Raw genomic sequence first — 19,137 nt, forward strand, 5'->3', positions numbered from 1 at the left:
AAGCCTTTGATTTGAACCTTGAAAAATCTGTCAGGTAATTGAGCTTACTCTGCACGGAGTCATCCACTATATTGTGAGAAGTATGAAACAGAAATTGTTAAGGAATAATAGAGTCCCCACTGTTTACTGTAGGTAGGGGTTACACCGGTCACAAGGCAAAAACATACATGAAATAATCATTGTGTCACTTTTTCATTTGTTTGTTAAATGCTTATTGAGCAGATTTGCCTGTACAAAATCAGTGGTTTTTTTTTTTTTTTGTAATTGACATTAAAATATATAGGTGGCTTCTGCAGCACCTAGGAAATCATTGCTTTTAAATGCCAAGTGGCATCTAAGTCATTCGCATTTATTAGTTAAAGCATCCTAGGTTTGTGATTGTGGAGAAGCACTTTGTGTTATTGTGAAAAGTTCTCTAGCCTGGGAGAAATGATCCTTGCATTTTAACATTTCTTAATTAAGTAATTACTTGTATAACACGGAGAACTAATATAAGAGCTCACAATATTGATCAGTTTGTTCATTTAGTTCTCATATCACTATGAGTTAGAGATTATTAATGTCCCAATTTGGCGATAAGGTAGCAGAAGTTTAGTGAGTCTAAATGATAGAACTCACTAAAACTTGGCAAACTTCCTGTAAATATGAATTTAGTTATATACTATAATTTATTCTATATAATTTCTATAAATATATACAAATAATTTAGTTTTTGAAAGAAAAATTCAGGTGCTCATTACAATTATATCTAGGATAACTGTGTTGGAAATCTTCATGTAGGACCAAGGAAATTGCTAATTGCAGTGATGCAATGAAGAGTAACTGCCCAAATTCAGATCATTATCTAGGACAGAAGGATATGGAGATTGGTTGAGGAGACGGATCTAGAGTACTCTGGGGACGCATCAGCATTTCCACAGAATTGGAAGGGTTTTCGTCATATACATGTATAAAGTTCCTACTTAAGTGACATTACCAGCTTCTGTATAAGCATGTGCCATTACACAGTGTACAAAGTATAAAGCAAATGAATTAATCAAAAATAGTTCAAAATTTGTACCGAGACAAATCCACATAAACTCTGAGAGCACTCAGAACAAAGATGTGATCCCAAAACTTTCAAATAGCAGTTAGTCGTAATAGGTAAATATAGTAAAGTCAATGGATATCAAATTAATATACAAAAATGAATTGTGTTTCGATAAAATAGTAATAATTACAAAATGAAATAAAAGAAATGAAAAAATGAAATAAAATAAATGATAAAAGCATCAAATCTGTAGGAATAAACCTAAAAATATCTGCAATACTTCTACATAGAAAACATTAGTAAGAAAATTACACAGATGATTTAAAATAATGGAAGGCTAGATAATGGTGGTTATGATGGATTAGATATTATGAAGGAAACATTGACTCTACAGATTCAATGCAATCCCAACAAAAATCCCAGTAGATGCACACCCATGTATATGTGTGTATGCTTGTGTCTTTGAAAACTGACAACTCGTATATGAAAATTAGTGCAAATGAGAAGAGCTAAAATTCATCAAAGAAATCATGAAAAAGAAACAATTGGAAGATTTGTGCTACAAATATGAAGATGTATTACAAAATTCCAAAAATTAAGAAAATATGGGGGGGGCAGCACTGTGATGCAGCAGATTAATGCCCTGGCCTGAAGCGCCCACATCCCTTATGGGCGCCAGTTCAAGACCCAGCTGCTCCACTTCCAAACCAGCTCTCTGCTGTGGCCTGAGAAAGCAGTAGAGGATGGCCCTGGTCCTTGGGCCTCTGCACCTACATGGGGGACCCAAAAGAAGCTCCTGGCTCCTGGCTTGGGATCAGCGCAGCTCTGGCTGTTACAGCCAATTGGGGAGTGAACCAGTGGATGGAAGACCTCTCTCTCTCTCTCTCTCTCTAACTCTGACTTTCAAATAAATAAATAAATCTCTAAAAAAAGAATATATAATCTTTGCTCAAGAATAGAACAATACACCAGTGAAATGAAAGAGTGTTAAGAATCAGGTCCGCACATACATGGTCACTTCATTTATAACGTCAGTAACACTATAATGAAAAAGGGAAATCACAGTGCTTTCAAGAAATGTTGCTGAGTCAACTATATATCCATGCATTGTCAAACCTTGACTCCTTTAAAAATGCACATTCAAATTAATTCCAGATGAATTTTGATCTAAATGGGAAAGAATAGGCAACACACTTTTGAAAGGTATTAAAAGAGAATGTTTTCATGAGCTTGGATTTGGCAAAAGCTTCATAAGAACATAAAAATAACTAACTATTAAAGAAAATAACAAAAAAATTGAACTGCAGAACTTCTCTATCAAAAGACATTATTCAGAGTATGAGGGGCTGCATTGTGGTCCAGCAAGCAAAGCTGTTGTCTACAATGTCAGCATCCCATATCAGAGCACCAGTCTGAATCCTGACTGCAAGCTAAAGTAATTGAGAAAGCAGCTTAGGATAGCCTGCTTAGGTGGACCCTGGGTGACCTGGATGGAGTTCCAGGTTTCTGACCATGGCCTGGTCCAGCTCAAGCTCTTGTGGCCAGCTGGGGAGTGAACCAGCAAATGGAAGGTAACTCTCTCACTCCTCACTCTCATCCTTTCTTCTTCTCTCCTTCTATCCCTCTCTCCCCTTCTTTCAAATAAAAACCAAATCTTTAAAAACCAAAGAGTATGGACAGACAACTCACAGGATAAGAGGCAATATTTCCAAATGTTTATCTGGAAAGGGACTGCATTCTAGTAAATACAAATAATTTCTACAAATCAATAAGAAAAAAGAAGACAATCCAAAAATGATTGAAAGCTTGAAAAAGCAGTTCAAAAATAGATTTCCAATGCCCAAAATAGACAATAAATGTACTTTAAAAAGTGATTAAAATCATTCATCAAGGACATGCAAATTAAAACCAGAATGGTATACTTAAAAACACTGACAACACCAAGTATTTGAGAATATGTGGAATATCTTGACTTCACCTATTCTGTTGGGGGTGGGGAGCCAATCTGCCAAATCTAAGCATGCCTGTACTCTGTGACTGAATAATAGTATTTCTGAGTATAAGATCAGAGGAAACAAACAAAAACACATACATAGATGCCTATAGAATCATAAATGTAAGAATGGTTACCTGGAAATGTGCATTTAACAGAAGAGTGCCATTAATAGGAGAATGCCTATTAGTAGAAGAGCAACTACATGAATTATGAAATAACTCTTGAAGAGAGAATTGTACAATCATGAGGATGAATTAACTGCTATGTCATGCAACGTCATGTACGAATCTTACAAAATCAAATGCTAAATGGAAAAACCAGATACAAAGTAAATACACCCCATATGACATTGTACAGAAAAAGCTAAAAGATTTTTATTTTTAATCTTGATTATAATATAATTCATAGTAAGTTGCCTCAGATGATGGGATAGTTAGTGATTGTGAAGGGGATAAAGGGAGGCCTCCAAGATGTTGATAAAATTCTGCTTATTCATCTAAGGGTAATTCTATACTTATGTTCACTCTGAGAAACTGATGAGCTACACACTCAGTATTTGTGTATATATATATATATAATATATATATAATATATATATACATCTTTTATATATACATCTCATATATATATCTTTTATATTAATTTTTCTGTGAAAATAAGTTAGATGAACTAAAAATAATACGAAGTGTGTGATGAGAAGCTGAATAACAATTAGTTAAGTTCTTTGACATCAGGTTGGTTTTAGGTTGCCTTAACAATTATATGTCAAGCAATAGCAATAAAATCATGTTGTCTAAAATGTTGATAATAACTGCATAGGGACCTAAAAGAAATCATGTTTAAAGATTGCCTTTGGGGAGTAGGAGAGTGCTAAAAAGGAAGGCTTGGGACTGAATTGTTCATCATAATTTTTTTGTTTTTTATTTTTTATTTATTTGACAGATAAAGTTAGATAGTGAGAGGGAGAAAGACAGAGAGAAAGGTCTTCCTTCCGTTGGTTCACTCCCCTAATGGCCGCTACGGCCAGAGCTGCGCCAATCCGAAGCCAGGAGCCAGGTGCTTCCTCCTGGTCTCCCACGTGGGTGCAGGCGCCCAAGCACCTGGGCCATCCTCCACTGCACTCCCGGGCCACAGCAGAGAGCTGGACTGGAAGAGGAGCAGCCGGGACTAGAACCCGGGTGCTGGCACCACAGGCAGAGGATTGGTCAAGTGAGCCACGGTGCCGGCCCCTCATCATAAATTTTCTAAGCCACTTGCATACAATTATGAAACTTTGTAAAGAAAGTGTTGAACTACCAGAGGTTCATTTTAGTTCCATAAATATTTATGGCACACATTAAATTATGCCAAGAACTGTGCTAGATGTTTAGGAAACAAAGATGACTAGGACGTGATACTTTCCTTCATAGAAGCTCGCAAAATTAGTGATGGAAATAGATATTTTATAGATGATGTCCTTATTACATTTCACTTTTTTCCTATCATAAAGCACATTTAAAAAATACTGTAAAATATACAAAAAGTTAAATTACCCATACTCCCATCACCAAAAGATGGTTTTCAGCCTTTTTATAATGTTTTATATACCCTATTTTCTGACATACGTATATGTAATGATGCATATCTTTTTTGCCACCAAAGAAAATATATTTAGAAAATATTCCATGTCTTTAATAGTTCTTTTGCCATATTTCACAATTGCTGTTTGTAGACACCTAATGACTTTGTCCCAGTTGAAAGGACCATCAGCTTAGCCTTGGAGGTTAGATAAAGCTTCCAGTACAGATGGTTGAGACACATGAAATTTAAATGAAGAATTATTGTCATAAAGCAATCAAGGCTTCCCTTGCATCCTCCCACCCAATAAGTACTATCCTGAAATAATTTTATTGGACCCATATGAACTAAGTGTTCACAAATTCAGCTGTTCTTAAAATGCCTTTGCACTGGTATTTAAATTCATCATTTAGGAAATCTTTCTCACTCTGTTTTCTCTGTCATCTGCCATCCACAACCTGGTTTAGTTGTAACAAAGGTTGGGAAATTCCAGAACCGTGAGAGGATAGGAGAGAGGAGGGCAGTTAAGCTCATCCAAAATGTAAGCTGTGGTTTCCTTTTTTTTTTTTTTATCAGAGGAAAACAATGCACATGTATACTTTGAGGTCACTCCAAAATAATTGACTAAGGAAATCAGTAATGAAATATATCCCAGGGGGCTGGTATTATGGCATAGCGGATAAAGCCGCCTGCAGTGCCATCATCTCATATGGGTTCAAGTCCCAGCTGCTCCACTTCCAATCCAGCTCTCTGCTATGGCTTGGAAAGAAGTAGAAGATGGCCCAAGTCCTTGGCCCCTGCACCCAAGAAGCTCCTGGCTCCTGGCTTTGGTTCGGTGCAGCTCCAGCCATTGAAGCCAACTGGGGAGTGGACCTGTGGATGGAAGACCTCTCTCTCTGCCTCTCCTTCTCTTTCTGTATAACTCTGCCTTTCAAATAAATAATCTTTAAAAAAAAGAAAAAAAAAAAGGAAACTCATTGGAAAGCAGAGTTGTACTTTAAAAAATAAGAAGAAGAAAGAAATTACATCCCAGGAGAACAGTCTTGCCCAAAATTCAAAGGAGGAAAAAAGAAAGGGGATATAGAAGGAAAAGCAGGAGGGAGGGAGGGATGGAAGGAGTTGGGGGGGGGGAGAGACCAAGACCATCAGGAAGTCCTATAGAAGTGCTTTTTCACTTGAGTTCTACTTAACTTTCTTATTTCCCAATTGTTGAGATTTCTTCAAATATCTGTTACCGAGATGGGATTTTACAAAATGTATGTTATGCAAAACTCCTACACAAAGAAAAAGAACCTCCCACAAACTCAGCAGGTCTAGAACTAAAGAATTATATATATCAAATTCACTCCGTAAAAAGGAAAAGTGAGTTATAATTTCCAAACTGACCTGGATATAGAAGTTCTTAGTCAAACTTTCTTAGCAAATGGAATGATTGGGCCTGACAGTTTCATATACTCTTTGCCAGAGTGAAATGATTACTGGTGACAAAAAGGTTAGAACAACTTTGGGAAATGAAAATCTATGAGATCCATGATTTTATTTTTTTAACTCCTTAATTGGAAGTATTTTCTGTGTTCAAATGAGACGTTGAAATTATGGTGACTCAGGCATAGACTAATACTTTCCAGTTATGAATGCTACAATTCATCCAGTAATTCGTTTTATTGATAATGCACAATTAGTATGCTAAATGATCTGAATATGTTACTTCTCTTACTTTAAGTGCTTTACACATTATAATTAAGCAAAGTAAAGTTAAAATCATATACATAATTAAGGAAAGCAGTATTAAAATAAATGAAATAAAAGTGTTCTCTGTACTCAGTTTAATCTCCATGAAAAGACTATTACATACCATTAAATATACCATTAAATATGTTACGGCTTCCAAACACTTAGTCCATACATATATTAGTGGAGCCTGAAATTGGTATTTAATTTCCCTGACTTGTAGCAAAATCAGTGCTTTTATTTGATGGGTGTTTATCATAAATAGATATCTTATCTTCCAATTAAAATATATGAGCATCATAATTGTTCTTTTAAAACCATACAAAAAGATAAACCTCTGAACCTCTGAGTTATTATGCAATATACAATTTTCTAGAGTTTTTTTTTTACCTGTTGGGAGACAGGGAGACAGTTCATGCTTTTTTTTTTTTTTTTTTTTTTTTTTTTTTTTTTTTTGACAGGCAGAGTGGACAGTGAGAAAGAAAGAAAGAGAGAAAGGTCTTCCTTTACCGTTGGTTCACCCTCCAATGGCTGCTGCAGCCGGCGCACTGTGGCCGGCGCACCGCGCTGATCCGATGGCAGGAGCCAGGTGCTTCTCCTGGTCTCCCATGGGGTGCAGGGCCCAAGCACTTGGGCCATCCTCCACTGCACTCCCTGGCCACAGCAGAGAGCTGGCCTGGAAGAGGGGCAACCGGGACAGAATCCGGCGCCCCGAAAGGGACTAGAACCTGGTGTGCCGGTGCCGCAAGGCGGAGGATTAGCCTATTGAACCGTGGCGCCAGCCGACCTTTCATTTTTAAACGTTTATAAATACTATATTCTTGCATGCCCTTGCAAAAATAGTGAGTACTTATTGAGTATTTCTTGAATTTCTTTCATCAGGAATTTTTTTTTCACCAAAAAAGCATTCCTATCTATTTAAAAGTTTGCAGTAAAAATCTTAGACCAAGATCCCAATCTCCACTGAGCATGCTCACCATTCATGCTACCATTTTTCATGCTTATGGGGAAAATTAACATGAATTGAACACCCACTATTTTTATACATATAATTAGAAACTTTTTGAAATACACATATGTGTGTTATACATTATATATTTATTTACTATATATGTTTATATAATATATCTATATCTTTAAATCTCAATGTAGACTTACGACGAAGGTACTGTAAGTTAACATGAACATGAGTTCATGCTGGAAAACTATGTAACTTGCCACCTTCACAGAATTAGGAAAAGACAAATCTAAGTTTCAAATCCAGATCTGTCTGATCTTAAATCCATATTCTGGCCGGCGCCGTGGCTCACTGGGCTAATCCTCCGCCTTGCGGAGCCGGCACACCAGGTTCTAGTCCCGGCTGGGGCGCCGGATTCTGTCCCGGTTGCCCCTCTTCCAAGCCAGCCCTCTGCTGTGGCCAGGGAAGTGCAGTGGAGGATGGCCCAGGTGCTTGGGCCCTGCACCCCATGGGAGACCAGGAAAAGCACCTGGCTCCTGCCATCGGATCAGCGTGGTGCGCTGGCCGCAGCACGCCGGCCATGGCGGCCATTGGAGGGTGAACCAATGGCAAAAGGAAGACCTTCTCTCTCTCTCTCTCTCTCTCTCTCTCTCTCTCTCTCACTGTCCACTCTGCCTGTCAAAAAATTAAAAAAAAAAAATTAAAAAAATCCATATTCTCTCTGCAACATTACATTGCCTCCTTTTTTTTTTTTTTTTTTTTTTTTACAGGCAGAGTGGACAGTGAGAGAGAGACAGAGAGAAAGGTCTTCCTTTGTCGTTGGTTCACCCTCCAATGGCTGCTGCAGCCGGCGCGCTGCAGCCGGCACACTGTGCTGATCCAAGCCAGGAGCCAGGTGCTTCTCCTGGTCTCCCATGGGGTGCAGGGCCCAAGCACTTGCGCCATCGTCCACTGCACTCCCGGGCCCCAACAGAGAGCTGGACTGGAAGAGGGGCAACCGGGGCAGAATCTGGCGCCCCGACCAGGACTAGAACCCAGTATGCGGCGCCGCAGGCAGAGGATTAGCCTAGTGAGTCGCAGCGCCGGCTGCCTCCTCTTTATAGACCTAAGATTAACCTTATTTTTTGGCAGTTTTCTGAGATACTGAAGGCTAGTTTCGTCTTTTAGAGGCCAGGGCCACAGTTTAGCCGGTTTGTGTCCTGGATGCTCCACTCCCAATTCAGCTTCCTGCTAATGGCCAGGGAAATACAACAGGAGATGGCCCAGGTGTTTGGTCCCTGCTACCCACATGAGACATACAGATAAAGCTCCTACTCCTAGTTTGGGCCTGATCCGTCAGTAGCTGTTGTGGCCACCTGGGAGTGACCCCCCAGATGGAAGATCTCTCTCTCTTTTCTTCCTCTTCTTCTTCTCTCTCTCTAATTCTGCCTTTCAAGTAAATAAGTAAAACCTTTAAAAGAGAGAGAGAGAGAGAGAGAGAGAGAGAGAGATGTCCTTTCACACAGGGTAACCATTATTCCATAGAGAAATAATGATATACAACCTTGTAAAGAATTCTTATTCCAATGTTAAATTAGAATGAAATAAGCATGTCAGTGTTTGGTAATTTCTGATTAAGGTAGAGGAAAAAAGAATGTGCACTGGAAATGTTCTGAAGTAGACATAATAACATGTGGACACATTTGCTCTAATGTATGTGTCTTCAAGCTAAGAAACTTCTAACACTGCTCCTCAGTCATCAAGATTTTGATACAGGGATGTGTAATTCTAATAGACAAACCACTAAATTTTTAGTCTTTATTTTAACTAGAAACTATGAAAACAGATTATTTTTACCCAGTCCTGTGCTCCTTACCCTATTCTCAAATCCTGCTCCAGGATGGGGATCAAGGTTTAGAGTTGACTCACCCATAGATGTCACGACACTGGACTCTCATCCATCTTTCAATGTCACAGCCCCATGTTAGTCCAGGACCTTCCTGAGACATCCGCATAGTCCATTCCATTTCCCTTCTAATAACTGTTGAGCACAAAATCTTGTCATGCCTTCTCTGCTTCTAGATACCCAGCTACTCCCCAAAGTATGATCCTGGAAAGTGAGGTCAAACCTTCTGCCATACTTTTCTCCAAAATAAAACCCATCTTCCATCCCCATCCACCCTCAGAGCCATGAAACTTTGGTGATAGTTTCAGACAAGAGGCTCTGTAAGGCAGTGAAGATTAAATCTTTTTGACAAATGTCATTGAAATAAGAGGCTCATAGGTGTGAAGCATACTGGTATTTGTCAGGGTGGCAACAATGACTCTAAATAGAATATCTGTTTTTCTCTGAAATTTCCTTGTTTCTTGAATGGACTCAAATTTTCTGTTGTCTTCCTTAAAATTACAGTGACTTCAAAGCAGAGGTGAAGCGGGGTATAGAAATTATGTTAATGTCAGCCTCAGAATGCCGAAAAAATGCTCAGTGGCATTGCTAACAATTTCCTCAATACTGGTATCAATACAGATGTATTATATTTAATATTCTTTTTTATTTGACAGATAGAGTTAGACATTGAGAGAGAGACAGAGAAAGGTCTTCCTTTCGTTGGTTCACCCCCCAAATGGCCGCCATGGCCAGCGCACTGTGCTGATCTGAAGCCAGGAGCCAGGTGCTTCCTCCTGGTCTCCCATGTGGGTGCAGGCACCCAAGCACTTGGACCATTCTCCACTGCCCTCCCGGGCCACAGCAGAGAGCTGGATTGGAAGAGGAGCAATGCGGACTAGAACCGGCACCCATATGGGATGCCGGCACCGCAGGCGGAGGATTAACCAAGTGAGCCACGGCACCGGCCCTATATTTAATATTCTAAAACTAATTTTAAATAATGGTTTTTGGGGGGATCTCACTAAAATTCTGACAAGGGCTAGCCTGTTGCAGTAGTGTGATTTTTAGAAAGTTAGTTGCGGGGCTGACATTACAAAGGTAAAACTGCCCCCTGTGACATAGGCATCCCATAATCCCATATGGGTTACAGTTCCTGTCCCAAATGCTTGATTTCCAATCTAGCTTTCTGTTAATGGCCTGGGAAAGTAGCAGAATATGGCCCAAGTGTTTGGGCCCCTACCCAGATGAAGCTCTTGGCTCCAGGCTTAGGCCTTTCACAGCCCTGGCTGTTTGCAGCCGTTTGAGCAGTAAACCAACAAGTGGAAAATTTCTCTCTTTGTCTCTCCCTCTCACTCTCCCTCTGTAAATCTGATGTTTTTTAAAATAATCATTTATTTATTTGAGAGGAAGAGAGAGTTATAGATAGAGAGAGGGAAAGACAGAGAGAGAGAGAGAGAGGTCTTCCATCTGCTGGTTCATACCCCAAATGGCCACAACAGCTGGAGATGGGCTGATCCAAAGCCCACATTGGTGCAGTAGCCCAAGCACTTGGGCCATATCTACTGCCTTCCCAGGCCATTAAAAGAGAGCTGTATTGGAAGAGGAGCAGTAGGGACACAAATTGGCACCTATATGGGATGTCGACGCCACAGGCAGAGGCTTAGCCTATTATGCCACAGCGCTGTCCTCATAACTCTGACCTTCAAAATAAATAAATATTTTTTTAAAAAATTATTATTACAATAAAATAATTACTTTTAAACTTTGTAGCTTATTCTATCAAACTGTGAAAAACTGTCTTATTACAGCTATTTAATTGTACATGATTATTTAAACAATATGGATGAGAATAGAGTGCAAAATAAAAGTTTGTCATAGCCAGAAATACAGCCAACAAATTCAGTGTCAGACAAAGAGACCTATATTGTCTGTTGTTGAGTTTGTTTCTTTTTCTTTTAATTTGATAGGCACACACACACACACACAGAAAGAGAGAGAGAGACCTCAAATCCACTGGTTTACTTCCCAAATTCTCACAGTGACTGACTCTGGGCTGGGGCCAAAGCTAGGAGCTTGGAACTCCACCTGGCTGTGCCCTATGGGTAGCAGGGAATCAATCACTTCAGCCATCACTGTTGCCTCCCAGGCTGCTCATTAATAGAAGTCAGGCATAGGGCTGGGCCTCAAGTCCGGGCACACTGACATGGGACGTGAGCATTGCAACCAGCAGCTGGAGCACTCGGCCAGGCGTCCACCTCCTTATTGAGTCTTTTTTTAAATATATTTTTTACTGTGATCAGGCAATGTTGAATTCAAATGACTCCTGTAGGAAGTACACTGTGATAAATTGACTACCCCCAAATAGCCATATCCATGTGGCCACGTAAGCTTGCTTTATTCTGATTCAATGTTTACAGACTATGCATTGAGAGTTGAGGAAAAAGCCTCCCTCTTATTTCCCTCCTGTTCTGTTCTGTGCTGTTCTCTCCAGCCCTGATGCATGCCCTGGTGTTCGGTAATGTCACGGCGATCATTCAGAGGATGTATTCCAGGTGGTCTCTCTATCACACCAGAACTAAGGATCTGAAGGACTTCATCCGTGTCCATCACTTGCCCCAGCAGCTCAAGCAGAGGATGCTTGAGTATTTCCAAACCACCTGGTCAGTCAACAATGGCATAGATTCAAATGAGGTAATGTTCACTTCTCCTATTGATGATTTCAGGCAGAAAGCACATATTCTAAGGTAAAAGCAAGTTGCTCTAATATAGGTATCAGAAGTGAAAAACATACCTACCAGCTTCTTTACCTGATTATTTTTACATCTCTTGGGAAACCCAGCCCATCTTTTTTTATCTGCTTTGGTTTGTGTTTTACAACACTTTGGTTTGAACAATGTTTTACATTAATCGTCTACCTTAGTAGGGCAGGTGGATTTGTTTTCATTCTCATTGCCCCTTTAGAATGTAACCAATTCTAATGATACTTTAAGGATGTAATCTTGGATGAATCGAGGTAACTGTGTCTTTTAAAGTTGATAAAATTAAACTTAAAACATTTTCCAGCAAAGATGTTACCTGCTAATATCCTGAACACCCTACAGCACCACTGTGAAAGAGGCCTCATACAAATTAACCAACATTACAACAACTCACCAGCCAAACCAATAACCAATGTGTGTATTTATTTGGGAGATGGTAGAGGGAAGGAGAGAGACAGAGAGAGATTGATTCTATCCCGATTCACTCCCCAGATGGCCAAAATGGCCAATGACGGGAGCCAATCCTAAAAGCCATGAACTCAATCCAGGTTCACCACATGAATGGTAGGACCCAATTACTTGAGCCATCACCTTGGCTTCCTGGAGTCTACATTAGCAGAAAGCTGGAATTGGAAACCGTCGAGAATTGAATCCAGGCACTCTGATGGAACACAGGAGTCTTAACAATTAGGCTGAATGCCTGTTTTATAACCAATGTTTTTAGTGTGATTGATTTCTGCTCTCTTTGTATGATCCTGATTCAAAAGGAAACACCAGTGAGTCCAAATTCCATATATTCAGTCTTGAGTTAGAGTCTTTCTGAGAAGCAAGTTACAATGAGTTTTCTTTTCCAATTCCAGAGTACTTTATTAATTTGTTCAATTGCCCTAGACTTATCAGCACTGATTATTCATCAGCATAAAATGAAAATCTGTCACTGAAAAATTTCTTTGGGAATATACATACATAGATGTCCTCTTTCTTACCCTCTTTGCCCACACCAAAGGGGATCATCCCTGTTGTCTTCTGAAGTAAATCAGTTAAACTATATTTACTCCCATTTGACTTCTCATTTCATCTTCCCTGACAGCTTTTGAAAGATTTTCCAGATGAGCTACGTTCTGACATCACCATGCACTTGAACAAGGAGATCCTACAGTTGTCCCTTTTTGAGTGTGCCAGCCGGGGCTGCCTCAGGTCTCTGTCTCTGCACATCAAAACCTCCTTCTGTGCACCAGGGGAATATCTACTACGCCAAGGGGATGCCTTGCAGGCCATCTACTTTGTATGTTCAGGCTCCATGGAAGTCCTCAAAGACAGCATGGTGCTGGCAATTCTTGGTAAGTCTGAGTGGAAAAGTTTCTGTGAAATTTCACTCTGAAGCATGAATTAAGGAGATAAAATGTGGAGAAAAAGCTTGATAGTAAGAGTAGGAAAATTACAGATAGAAATGTTGGCTCCGGGTATTATTCTTCATTGGGTTTAATTTGCCACTTATATTCAACATGTCATTTGATTCTTGTGAAGTCTCCAATGGCATATTATCCTCAATTTACAAAAGAATACTAGCACCTTAGTTGACTTGTCCCAATTACATAGTAAGAAAATTAACTTGACTTTTACTGATTTCCTAAAGCTAAATGATTAATCACAACGTATACTGCCTCCTGGTGAAATAACTGTTCTGTTTTAAGAAGAAATTTCTCTATTTTTATGGAGAATCAAATCAAAGGACACAAAAATTAAGTTTTATCTGTGCTAGAAATAGAACAAAAATGATAATGCTTCAAAAATAAGCTCCCATAGCCATGACTAACTTAACACTCTCAAAATGACTGTAGGTTCTTTTTATTTCCACAACTGGTGAAAAGTCTATACCACAAAGTTGACGTTAAATAGAAACACATTTTAGTCTTCACTGAGAGATCCATGGCAGCTGACAAAAGGTCGCACAGGAAGTTAATGAAGGAAAATTATTCACTTTTTGGAAATATCTTTTAGAAACTTCTCTATTGTTTGTTTATTTGATAATAATTATTAATGGTCTATGAGTGATCAGCACTGGTCTTAAATATTGAAAATGCAGCAGGAAAGAAAAAAATCATACTGAAGTGAAGAAGGCAATGGGGCATAGGCCATGGTAGGAGCAGTAATGAATTCAGCATATGTTTTGAACACCAATATCATTTTAATTTGTATTAATAAGAAGAAGCTAATTCAGTACTTTATATTTTTATTTTTCTGTGAAGATGATATATGTAAACAACTACTTGCAAAGTATTTTTATGCATACAGCCTCATGCATGCCTTCACAGCTCAGAGACAGAGAGGGAAGTATTTTCTCCATTTGCCCAAGTCAGAGCTGACCTGAATCTTGAACACTACATCATTGCTCCTTCTACATCTAACCAATACCTACCATTCTAGAAAGTCAGAAAGTCGTTGCAGTCCTGGTACCACTGGGATCTGGCTGGTAAGCTTTTGCACAGATTATAATTTGAAAGAGAAAAGAGAATTAACATTTAATAAATCCCTAATATGAACAGGGTGCTTTTTGTCCATTATCCAATTGGAATCTTGCAACCTAGTTAAGTGCATCTGTGTGTGTGTGTGCTTGTGTGTTAAACTTTGAAAGTTTGGGTCATCTCAAAATTCATCTGTTGAAACCTCATCACCAGTGTGATGGTGTAGGAGGTGGGGTCTTGGGAGATGATTGGATGATGGAGGTGTCCTTTTAAAAGAGGCCCCAGAGGGCTGCCACGCCCTTTCCACCCAAGAGGGCACAGCAAGAAGCCCCTATCGAAATGATAGGGGCCCTCACCAGACACTGAATATGACAGAGCCTTTATCTTTCCTGCCTCCAGAACTGTGAGAAACCATTTTTCATTGTGTATAAATGACCTAGTTTATAGCATTTTGTTACAGCAACTCTACTAGACTAGCGATTGTCTAAGAGTCGTAAGATTGTGCTTCCTTAATGGTGACAAGATGGAGTCACTGAGTGGGGAAAGCGTCATGTGACTTTTGTAGCTGAGTGTCGTCTTCCATTTACCACTAACATATGAAATGCAGGGCCTGCCTTTCGAAGTTTTAACTCTGTTCTTCACTTACCACTTATGTTATTCTTAATAGAAAGGCATGGGATAGAAACTAAGAGTTTACTGTCAACTTGCTCAGGTCATTGTCAATATTAGAATAAGGCTTCTAGTGTGTGTCCGAGCATGTGTGTTTCCTTATATGCATAGAATTTAATACTCCTGCCTTTTTTCTTAACTTTGTGATGTTAAAGACCAGAGATCCTATAATTTATTATTCTAAATTAGAATTGACAATTATTCCTGATTTGTCACAAAACAACTTTGATCAGAAAATATTTTTCTGCAGGTTTCTTTAGTACCACTATAAGTTTTATAGTCTGCCTGTTGAAACAACCTACTTTTTTTAAAAAAATTTTTTTTGAAAGGCAGGTATATACATATATATATATATACATACACACACACACACATATATATATATACATACACACATATATATATACAAAGCAAGAGAGATCTTCCAGCCACTGATTCACTCACCAAATAGCTGCAACAGCTGAGGCTGGGCCAGACCAAAGCCAGGAGCCTGAAGTTCCATCCAGGTCCCCTAGGTGGGTGGCAGGGACCCAGGTACTTGCAGGGAGCTGGATTGGAAGTGGAACAGCCAGATTTGAACTTGCGCTCATATGAGATGCTGGTGATGCCAAGTGGTGGCTTAGTCTGCTGAGCCATAATGCTGGCTCCAACACCCACTTTTAACAGAACATTTAGCCCTTTTTTCAGAACCTTGTGGCTTAATATACATGAAAACAAAATAACACATAAATTTTAAATTAATGTAATGTGGATTGTGTCCCATGGTTGTGGTGGATTTTTAAAGTTTGCGACTAGCAAGGACTTTAGAAATGGAATATGAAAACATCATCCATGACATTGGATCATAAAAGTTAAGCTTACTGACTTCTCTGTAACTGCCATTGCTTATAGAACATGATTCAATTGGATTTTCTTGTTATTTTTAAAAATCTACTAACAGATGAAAGATTTAATGCATTGCTTTCTGCATGTAGCCCCCAACTTCCTCCATAAATTTCCATGATTAACATTTTTATGTTTTTGCTTCTATTGTGTATATATTGAAAGTAATTTACATACAAATTGCCATATGACCATTGTAAACTCTGGTATGTGGCACTGAGACTAAATCCAACTAGAGATAGTAAATTATTAATATTTTCTCTTATTCATTAATAAGATAAACTATTTTATTTCTCCCATGGTGATATTGTCATTCGGGGCTAATTGAAATCCATTCTGACAATGATAAATTTAAGCACATGGCTTCACATTTGATCTATAGATATTTAATATATGTTCTCTGCCAATGAATTGAATTATTATACAGTGAAGAAGAAGTGTCATCAAACAACTGTCAAACTACTAACTTATTCAAGTAACTATGTTGTCCTGTCAATACGTGAAGATGTTTCTTAATGTGATAACTGGAGATGTCATAGAGGTAGGAATTTTTATAGGGATAGAATTTGTTTGCCTTGTACATCTTAGTTTTACATCTGTGTTTTTGTGTTGTCTCCACCAATTTTATCCTAATTGCTTTAAGAACATGACAAAGCATGAACAAATGCACTTTGACAGATAGGATCCGTCTGTCAAATAATTAAACACATTATATAGCTCTAACATGGAGTTTTATAGATGCATCCCTTAACTTTTTTCCCCACAGTGGAAAAATAACTGACTAGTAAAGATCAACAGTACAGTTTTGAAAAATGGTGACCGTAAAGGGTCATGGGATTTGTCACTTCTTTTAGAAGTAAGGTTGCTGAGATTCAGTTGGGAAACCTAACTCAAGGTCCTAAATGTAGACAGTGAGAAACCTACAAGAGTAAAATCAGTGAGAGTGAGCAGCATGTTGTAATTTGCAGTGTCTGCTTGCCAGGGCTCCACACAAGGCCAACACATAGGGAGTGTTCCGCAAGTATTCATTGAGTGAATACATAAACTGGAATTCATTCTAGATGCCAAGTTTGGCAAGATGTTGGTGCTATTTTCATGGCTAGTATCATTGTCACTGAAATAGCCATGCCATTGGAAACACAAAGTATGAAAGTCTGACAGCACTGAGGTTATTCTAGGTGCTAGCTTTGTGGTGTGACTTATTAAGTAATCGCCTGCATCACTGGCATCCCCTATCCAAGCACTGGTTCTAGACCTGGTTGCTCTGTTTCTGATCCAACTCCCTACTAATACACCTGGAAAGGTAGCAGGTGATGACCCAAGTACATGGACCTCTGCCATCCATGCGGGAGACAAGGATGCAACTCTGTGCTCCTGGCTTTGACCTGACCCAGCCCTGACCCTTGCAGCCATTTGGGGAGTGAGCCAGCAAATAGACCACCCCTTTATGTCTCTCCCTCTCTTTCTCTGTCACTCTGCCTTTCAAATAAATAAAATAATCTTTAAAAATGAATTAAATTGTTATAAGTTTCCCATGGCTGCTGAATTAATGACTGTGACAAAAAGAAATCCAAAGTCTGAGTCATCTTCATATTAGCACTTTCAGTTATGCTCACTCTCCTGTTAATTTGAACTCATTAAATTGCCCAATATTATCTGACCAGCAAACTTGTTCTGAAACAGGTGAAGTACAACCTAAAACTGTGAGGCAGAAGCATTACAGACAAAAATAAATCATGGGGAGCTGGAGGTGGGATGGGAAACAGAGTTTGAGTCTAGTGTCACAAGTGAGGACCTCAGAGTGCTTATTTATTCACTTGCTACTTTGATGGAGAAAATGGAGGTTTTACAATGTCACAGGGCATTTCAGCGGTGAGTTGTGTTGTATATTTTCTGTAATAAATTCATGGTCCATAATGTCGAACATCTTCCCCTACCTCCCCAAATTCACTCAATGAGGGAAGGGGGGCTCCTCCTCCCATGTCACCTTCCTGTCTTGTGAACATGATTAGAGGTAAATAAAAGAACTGATTATGTTAGCAAGCTTGACAGTGTGTGCTTGTGCTATTGTTCAAAGTGCCAAATCAAAATAATTCACATAGTTCTTGATGATGAGAGAAAAATGATTTACCTCAGAGATGTGTCAGAGACAAATGATTTACCTCGGAAGCACAGAGCCATTTTCCCTCTCAGAAAAATCTGAGCCATTATTATTTCCCTTGAGTGATTAAGGCAATTATAAAAAAATCCATTGATTTGTCAGAATCCATTTACTGAGTCCTGTGAGGAGTCCATCTGGAGCCCATCTCTAACCTACAATTCCTAGCCCTGAGGCTCCCGGCTTTGTCCTCTCATGAATGTTCTCAACCAGGAATAGTGTTGAGGGGACCTGTGACAGTGTCTGAAGATACTATGGGTTGTCCTAATTGGGGAGAGGGATGCAAGACGCTGCTACACATTCTCTCTGCACTGAAAGCCCTCCTGGCTACTGCCCTGAATAGAATTGTTGAACCCCACAATTCACTACTGCCTTGTGCAAAATAAAGGTTCCTCCTCTCTTTTCAGTGTAATCTCAGAGAAAGGAAGGCCTGAAGTCAAAGGAAGTAACCAGTCCCAACCTTGCTTTTCTTTTCTTTAAAAATTGTGTGTCTTTTTAAAATGTTTTTTAGGGAAAGGGGACTTAATTGGAGCCAATTTATCAATTAAGGACCAAGTGATCAAGACCAATGCAGATGTAAAGGCTTTAACCTACTGTGATCTGCAGTGCATCATCCTCAAAGGACTCTTTGAAGTGCTCGACCTTTACCCAGAATATGCTCACAAATTTGTGGAAGACATCCAGCACGACCTCACGTACAACCTCCGGGAAGGTCATGAGAGTGATGTAAGTCTCATTCCTAATTAGAGTGGAGATCTGAGAACACAGGCAGATGTCATGACTGCACTTGAAGTCTCTGGGGAGGGTGGGCATTTTGTACAGCAGTAAGATGTGCTTGGAATGTCTTCATTCTATATCCTAGCCCCACCCTGGGAGGCAGCAGGAAATAATTAGGTACTTGGGTCCTTGCCATCTACATGGGAGATATGGATGGAATTCCTGGCTCCAGGTTTGGCCTGGCCTATTCCTGGCCATGGAAGACATTTGTAGAGTAGACCTATGGGTGGAATATATCTGTCTCTCTCTGCCATTCAAATAAAGAATGAAAATAAATAACAGTCTATT

The 19,137-nt window shown here is 39.3% G+C and overlaps 1 protein-coding gene across 1 annotated transcript in view; it reads left to right on the forward strand.

The window, feature by feature from the left end:
* KCNH8 (potassium voltage-gated channel subfamily H member 8) overlaps positions 1-19,137 on the forward strand; it is a 451,930-nt gene that overhangs the window by 332,912 nt on the left and 99,881 nt on the right. Inside the window, exons 9-11 of the mRNA XM_002716200.5 lie at positions 11,631-11,830; positions 12,989-13,238; positions 18,584-18,798. Coding sequence (XP_002716246.1) covers positions 11,631-11,830; positions 12,989-13,238; positions 18,584-18,798 — 665 coding nt within the window. The remainder of the gene's footprint in view (positions 1-11,630; positions 11,831-12,988; positions 13,239-18,583; positions 18,799-19,137) is intronic.

This window comes from Oryctolagus cuniculus, chromosome 4 (genome assembly GCF_964237555.1).
Source record: "Oryctolagus cuniculus chromosome 4, mOryCun1.1, whole genome shotgun sequence".
NCBI lineage: Eukaryota > Metazoa > Chordata > Mammalia > Lagomorpha > Leporidae > Oryctolagus > Oryctolagus cuniculus.